At 42.3% G+C, this 8,019-nt stretch overlaps 1 protein-coding gene across 1 annotated transcript in view; it reads left to right on the top strand.

Moving 5' to 3' along the window:
• Window positions 1–3,187: 3,187 nt before the first annotated feature.
• The window catches only part of LOC5517727 (acetylserotonin O-methyltransferase), an 8,544-nt gene continuing 3,712 nt past the window's right edge, over window positions 3,188–8,019 (top strand). Inside the window, exon 1 of the mRNA XM_001637673.3 lies at window positions 3,188–5,309. Coding sequence (XP_001637723.3) covers window positions 4,658–5,309 — 652 coding nt within the window. The 5' untranslated portion in view covers window positions 3,188–4,657. The remainder of the gene's footprint in view (window positions 5,310–8,019) is intronic.

The following is an 8,019-nucleotide window of genomic DNA, read 5'->3' as shown; positions in this document are numbered from 1 at the left end:
AACCGTAGCTTAGATTGCTTGTATCGCTTGAATGTGTTATGAGCTATATTTGGCTACGGCGAACCGTAGCTTAGATTGCTTGTATCGCTTGAATGTGTTATGAGCTATATTTGGCTACGGCGAACCGTAGCTTAGATTGCTTGTATCGCTTGAATGTGTTATGAGCTATATTTGGCTACGGCGAACCGTAGCTTAGATTGCTTGTATCGCTTGAATGTGTTATGAGCTATATTTGGCTACGGCGAACCGTAGCTTAGATTGCTTGTATCGCTTGAATGTGTTATGAGCTATATTTGGCTACGGCGAACCGTAGCTTAGATTGCTTGTATCGCTTGAATGTGATATGAGCTATATTTGGCTACAGCGAACCTTAGCTTAGATTGCTTGTATCGCTTGAATGTGTTATGAGCTATATTTGGCTACGGCGAACCGTAGCTTAGATTGCTTGTATCGCTTGAATGTGTTATGAGCTATATTTGGCTACGGCGAACCGTAGCTTAGATTGCTTGTATCGCTTGAATGTGTTATGAGCTATATTTGGCTACGGCGAACCGTAGCTTAGATTGCTTGTATCGCTTGAATGTGATATGAGCTATATTTGGCTACAGCGAACCTTAGCTTAGATTGCTTGTATCGCTTGAATGTGTTATGAGCTATATTTGGCTACGGCGAACCGTAGCTTAGATTGCTTGTATCGCTTGAATGTGTTATGAGCTATATTTGGCTACGGCGAACCGTAGCTTAGATTGCTTGTATCGCTTGAATGTGTTATGAGCTATATTTGGCTACGGCGAACCGTAGCTTAGATTGCTTGTATCGCTTGAATGTGTTATGAGCTATATTTAGCTGCAGTGAGCTGGGCTTAGCGTGCTGTGAGCTTCCTCGGATCCGCTTGATCGCTAGTACAGTGGCGGGCTACAATTGTTTGGCTTAATAGCTTATCTTCAATTCAATGTAGAAGTGCGATTTTTGCATTTTCTCAACCTTCATTAATGAATCCTTGCTTTATCACAGTTATAAGAAAGTCAAACTCAAATGTTTTTTTTATAAGTTTAGACGAAGCAGTATTGTTACTTTTGAATAAAAATCAAAAAATGTGATCGATTGATTTTTTTACTGTTATCAATACTCTTACTTGTGTGTAGCACACAAAAAGTCGGCTAAAAACTGGATAACCAGGGGCGTAGTCAGGGCGTACTGTATAATGTCTCATACAGTAAATGTATGAGACATTATCTAAGATACAGGAGAAAATGCCTTGAAAGGGCCTTTTGGGCCCCCTCCTGTTAATAATCCTGGCTACACCGCTGATAACAGATTTTTAATCTAGGCGTATGAGAAAGAACAATCTTCAGGTTAACCTTCCGGCCCATGAAAGGAGGAAATCAACCACTGTTGTCATGTCAATTAACTTTTGTTTTTTTTTTCTTATTCCGTCTTATTTTCAGTTTCAGAGGCAAAGTCGTTCTAACGACATTTTGAGGATGCAAATGTTCTCAATGAATGAGTTATTGGGAAAATAATTACACAAATGGTCAATAGCAATAATATTTACGGTTGTTATTATAAAAACAATTTGATTTCGCTTTTCATAACGCATCAGAAAAACGTTTACTGCACCTGAGCCTTGGTATGTTCTTAAAATTTAGTGAAATCTCGTCTGGACGTTCTTATTAAAAGGTCCTTTTTTTAGAAAAGTGTACATCTTTATTAATATCTTCTTCATAGCTCGTTTATTTTGCGTGGGAGTATTCCATCCGTTTTTGGGCAACTATTTGGTATTAATGCCCGCTGTTTTTAAGTGTGATTTATATCCTAATGTTAGGGTTATCATTCGCCTCCCACATCACCCGACAAATTCTAAGTCAATCTCGAAGCTTCGTTACTAACGGCCCATCGCTCTAACACGAAAAAAATAATTTTTAAAAAGTGAGTTAACATTATCAACTCTGGGCTAGCAATCTCGAGGTTTAAAAACACAATCGAAAAGAACTTTAAAAATATCTGTAATCACAATCAGATCCATCTATATCCATCTAATTGATCCTCAAGATCTGGTTAGATTTGCTTTGTGCAAGACGATCATACCCGAATCCTTATTAATATGTTAAACCCGGATGTTTGGGTTATTTTTGGTTATTCTAATAACTGAGTTCTGAATAGTTGAGCCCTCTATACGTAGCCTACTTGCAGGCGGTACTCAGTGTTATTATCATCACGGAAAACCCGATCAGGGGCTCGCTTCTCGAAACACCCGAGATATCTCGGGCCCGAAATCGTTTCTATTCCTTAATTTGAAAACTGGCTAATTCCTATAAAATTTATGGTATCTAAATGTGTTGAAATATCGTCAAACATCGTATTTGCCACAAAGATTCAAGTGAAGGATGATTCTCTTTATAGATTTTGATCTTTCCCGAAATTCTCGGGCCCAAAAGTCACATGGCTCAAATATTAGGAAAGTTCTTGGGACCTCAGTCACCCGAGACTATTCGGATGACTTTTTTAGTTAAGCAAAACTTCAAAAAAGGCCCTATTGAGCGTAATCATTTGTAATATGAACCAAGAGGAAGTTCAAACTTTTCTAACATGAAAGCGGTTCTCAAAAAGGAAAACATGCAAAATTTTGAGCAAAAGTTTTCGGGCCCGTGAATACTCGGGTGTTTCGAGAGCGCACGCTCGCCCCCAGGAACCACGCGGTTTAAAATACAAGATGGCGCCCGAACACCGAACGGAGAGGGTTTTCCGTAATAATAATAAACACCGAGTACCGCCTGCAAGCAGGCTATCTAAACGCAAAGTGTGTCACTCGTATCGGACCTAATTGTTGCGCTATCGGAGTTCATATAGATATCGGCGTATATCGGTTGGAAACATTTAACTAAAAAAACAAAAGCGACATTCCTTCAGAACGCTTTGTTGTTTACTCTCCGTTATCACTCTTTTAGCCCTTTTTTAGGCTGGTTGAGCCTACTCGAAGAGATCTGTTACCCGTCAAACGTACTTTTTGAAAATTTGTTCTTTGAAAATAACTGCGTTATATACTTGTCATTTTGCCCTCCCACATACACTCATTTAGTGATATTTTCTGGCAGTAATCTGTAATGGGACTACATCGCTAGTTGATTAATATCAATGAGCTAACGTTGGAACACACTTCCTGCATTTTATTTTATGTTTTCACTCTCGGGGGAGGATTTCAAACGTATCAAGTATGTATAGAATTCTCTTTTGTATGACAACGGCATAACGTTATGCTAATTTCTAATTGCAATTTTTATTAATTAAACCTCTGGGCCCTTACCCGTGTCATACATCCCACGCAGGCCGGAAGAAAACACGATTAGGGAAATCTGGGAGGAAACTGTCTGCTGCGAGGAATTCACGCTATTTTTGTGTTGGCGTTGGTCTAGAACCTTCCGGCCTTGGATGTAACTAGCGGCACTCTGGTGCGACAATTACAATGCTTTTTCCCTACACGGTCCTAGGCATCACAGGGGTCCCATAAGTTACGTGAAACTACTGCTTTATGTTTCCGACATGACATCGTGCTCGTAAGATTTTGTCGTGAGATGTTGCCATGGAGATAGCCCTAAAAGTCGTCACATTCGAGGTTTCCGACTCATAATATTTACCTATCGTGATTATGCGAACGCGTCGGCGTTTAGAAGCATGTCAACCATGTGCTTGCTAATATCTCACGTGGGAGAGCTAAGTGCCGGCCGCCTGTTCAACAACGTCGATGCTATCTTTAAGTACACTAATTTGAGTAAAAATTCCTTTTTTTAAGAGCAGTGAAAGTTTGCAAGAAAAGTTGTCAATGTAGTAGTCAAATTGAAGTAAAAAAAAAAAAAGAACAGTGCTTAGAGGGTATTGTTTTTATAGCCTTCTTTCATTTTGTCTAAAACGTGGATGGGCTGGTTAGAGGTTAACAGAAGGTTCAAGTTGAATTTCCGAACTTCGCAATTGTCCAGTGGTACAATAGGCAAAAATAGCCACTTGTATAATATTTCATAATAATAGATAGAAATTAAACTCATATAAAATGTTGCCCATGTAGCTAGGATACTGTTGCAAAACTGCTATTGCGAAAGACCCTAGTTTAAAACGCCAATCAATTATCAAACAAGATTGACATTTTCGCGTGTTTTGACTGCCTAGGAGGGCGAATTGGACTCGCCGCAGGTAAAGGAATCAGTATATATAACCCCACGACAGGGTCGCGCTGTACGCTCAGTCACCTGTTACGAGTGTCGCAAGCATTGCGAGGCATTTTCTTCCTCGAGCGTAACCCCGGCATCCTATAGCTATTACAACTCGCACGTTCATACCGACCGACTTGATTCTTCCTTGAAGGTGCTACGAGCGAGCACGCCAATCGCCTTATTGGATTTGTTGTCTTTTCTAAAGAGGTATTATCAGTAGAAGGCCTAAGACAATATACAAAACCTATATTTAGTTAGAGAAAATATATTTCATGCTTGATTTATGCTGATTATAAACGCGGCCCATGACATAACTGCGTGGACCGGTTCTAGCGACACAACGACCTGACGACGATTTGAATAACAGCCCCGAAGAGCCGAGTAACACAGAGTAAGGGAACTTTTAGGGCACGCGATAAGTAGAGCTTGCCGTTACCTTAATAACACTTAATATGACATCATTTGCGGACAGTGCCAAGAAGATGCCGCGTGTAAGCAATGGGTTCCATGAGAAGAGCATCGCTAAGAACTCAACTCAAGTTAAGGACCAGAGCGTCCCACAAATCCCTGAAATCATCACCAACTTGATGTTCGGGTTCTGCGGATCGCAAACGCTTTTCACCGCGTGTGAGTTGGGTATATTCGATCTTCTTCACGCCTCCAACACTCCTCTCTCCGCGAATGCCATCGCCAAGGACCTGTCAACAGACGTTGACGCGACGGGCAGACTTCTCGACGCGCTAGTGTGCTTGGAACTCCTAGAGAAAACCCCAGCCTCTCCTCCCGTATACATGAACACTCCTACCACGGACCGATTTCTGCTGCAGTCCAGTCCAAATTCCGTCAAACCCTGTATGCAATTTGGAGGCACGGTACTGTATCGGCTATTCAGCAACTTGACATCCGCGGTACGGGACGGGAATAATCAATGGGGGAGGACCTTTAATGGCTCCACTGCAGGGGACTTCTTCAAGTCTGCGTACGCCACAAGAGAGGGTGTCATCAGAGTTCTAGAGGGCATGAGGGGCACGTCAAGACCCGTAGCTCCGCTTGTGGTCACTGCGTTCGACTTGAGTTCTTTCGCCACCATGTGCGATGTCGGAGGTACGTAACCCCCCCCCCCCCCCCCCCCCCCCCCCCCAACACACACATACACACACACACTTGAGCTCTTTCGCCACCATGTGCGATGTCGGAGGTACGTAACCCCCCCCCCCCCCCCAACACACACACTTGAGCTCTTTCGCCACCATGTGCGATGTCGGAGGTACGTAACCCCCCCCCCCCCCCCAACACACACATACACACACACTTGAGCTCTTTCGCCACCATGTGCGATGTCGGAGGTACGTAAACCTTGGGAAATCACAGCAACCTCCTCCCCTCCCCCCCAACACCCACACCAACATACACCTTTCTCTCTTGATCCACGAAGGTAGAAATATATTCTTTTTCTACTTCCGTGCTTGACTTAAGACTTCACATTTCAGCCCTCACTCGGCATAATTGTTTAAGATTCTTAGGGGAAGAGTCTGACGGAAAATGTCTTGATAAATACGGACATTTGTAAAAATCTAAACAACTTGGGTGTTTTGCTTATTCTTACCCCCTTCCCTCTCCACACACACACACCTCGCTTAGCCAATAAATTTCGGGGAATGTATCTAAGTTCATCCACTTAATTAAAACAAGGCGTGAGATTTGGACAAATATGTTGAGAACTATGTGTCTTTTTTTAATTTCATTGTTTTTAAATTCTTATATCGAAATTTAGCGCAGATGGTGTATGATCCTTTCCCTCGCACAGAAAATAATGAAAAATCTGGCCGATTCACAATTTTCACAATCAGGTTTAGATCTGTAAAAAACAATATTCTTTTATTCAATAAACCTTAGGGCTTTTGTGCGATCTAAGCTTAGGCAAGGGTAAAATATAGGTTTTGTTAAAGGGGGCGTGGAGAGGGACAAAGAACACAAACGTGATTTGATGCTCGTCGCCATTTTCAGGAGAATGGATAAAAAATGTATGGACGAAACAAAATTCGAAAGTCGTTCCTTTTCTTATTCTGATTGATCTTCTCTTTCTTCGTTCCTAAGATTTTTGTTGAGTGTTTTATTTCTATTTTTATGTTCTCTCCTTAAATAATAGAAATTATTTGGCAAATTTGTGTTTTAAATGCTGACAATTGCTTTTTTTGTAAATTAACACCCAAACATCAATAGATTTACGTCACTACAGATTAATAAAACAAAGCAGGACACTTCAAATAAATCAGCCCAAAGCCTCTTGTGTTATATTTACCTTTGGTTAGGGAAAGCTCATTTATTATCCCGATGGGTTGGGGTGGGGGGGGGGGGGGGGGGGGGCGTGAGGATACTGTGTGTGTGTGGTGGGGGGGGGGGGAGGGGGGCTCGAGAAATTTCTAAGGTCTAAAGGGGGAGCGTCGAACGTGTTTGGATTTAAAAGGGGAAGGGGGTCACTGATTCCTTTGGTTGTTGCCTCTACTATATTATTTGACGAAGTGTCAAACCAGGCTTTTTGGTCCAACGAGCCTTGGCTTGGGAGAAGTTAATTGGCATGAATAATCCAGGAGTCCAGGATACGTATTAAGCCAAATTTTATCTATGCAATGCAAACCTGTATACAACCTGTATACATTTTTTATGGTTTCCGCTATATGTATTATGTTCCATATCTAAAATATAAACAAAACGTTTTAATGCTATAAGCGCTTATTCTCCATATTCTCCAAAATCCTCGCTCATATTTGATTTGCTGTCTTCCTCGCTCTCTTTCTTTTCTCTCGTGCTGCGCTTTTCTTGATAGAAGAAGATCGAAAAGCCTTTTTGCTTCTTTTACGTCATATAGCATCAACCATTATCAGGTTGCAACCTGGAGTTAGTCGCACCTTTGAGAAATTGAGTGCCTTTTTCTGAATTAATGTTTTCAGCCAATTCCTTCTCCTCCATTTTCTGTCCAGCTTGCAGCTAATCTCTTGATCGCGTTTTCCTTTGACATTGTCATTGCCGTTCCTTCCTTTGCTCCTTCTTTCTTCGATTTTCGGGAGGGGGGCACCAAAAATATGGGGGAAGCGTTAGGCGGGGGGCATGAAAAAAATGGGTCAGCCCCCTTGGGATAATAAATGAACTTACCCTTAGGCTACCACTATACTAAATGGATACGCTTGCTGAGAAAAAAAATTACCAAAGAATTGGATTCGTTATGGAAACTTTCAAAATCCAAATCGACGTCAGCTTATTTTTTCGTGATGGGTGCATTTGAAAAACGTTTGTTGGACTCAAACTCTATGATGAATTTGCTCGCTTTCAAAAGAGAAACTTCAGGAGGTTTTGATGACAACCGTTACACGGTAGCAAACTCGACTCGACCCAGTCTCTAGTAAGACGCGGGCCGCGATCTGTCCATGATGCTTTGCGTTTAACAGGGACTTCTCAGGGGCGGGCCAAGTGGCCCCCCCCCCCTATTTTCAGACCATTGGCTTATAAATAACAGGAGCGGATCCGGAAATTCCAAAGGTGGGGGGGGGGGGGGGGGGGGGTGGAGCAAGAGTTTTAAAGAAAGTGCGGGGCGATTTATTGTTCTTCCGTAGATGTCCTTATATTACTTGTTATTTTTAAGCCAAATGTCTGAAAAAAAGGGGGGGCCATCAGCGCCCGCTCGGCCCACCGACCCCCCCCCCCTCTAGACCTGTCCCTGTTTCTGGGTGGTTTGACAGCTATACGGCGTCTAGCTTATGGCGTCTGACAGCTAGACGCCATATTGAAAAGTACCCATAAGCCCCTGGGGACGAGG

This window comes from Nematostella vectensis, chromosome 10 (assembly GCF_932526225.1).
Source record: "Nematostella vectensis chromosome 10, jaNemVect1.1, whole genome shotgun sequence".
Lineage (NCBI taxonomy): Eukaryota > Metazoa > Cnidaria > Anthozoa > Actiniaria > Edwardsiidae > Nematostella > Nematostella vectensis.
This window is presented reverse-complemented; position numbering and strand designations above follow the sequence as displayed.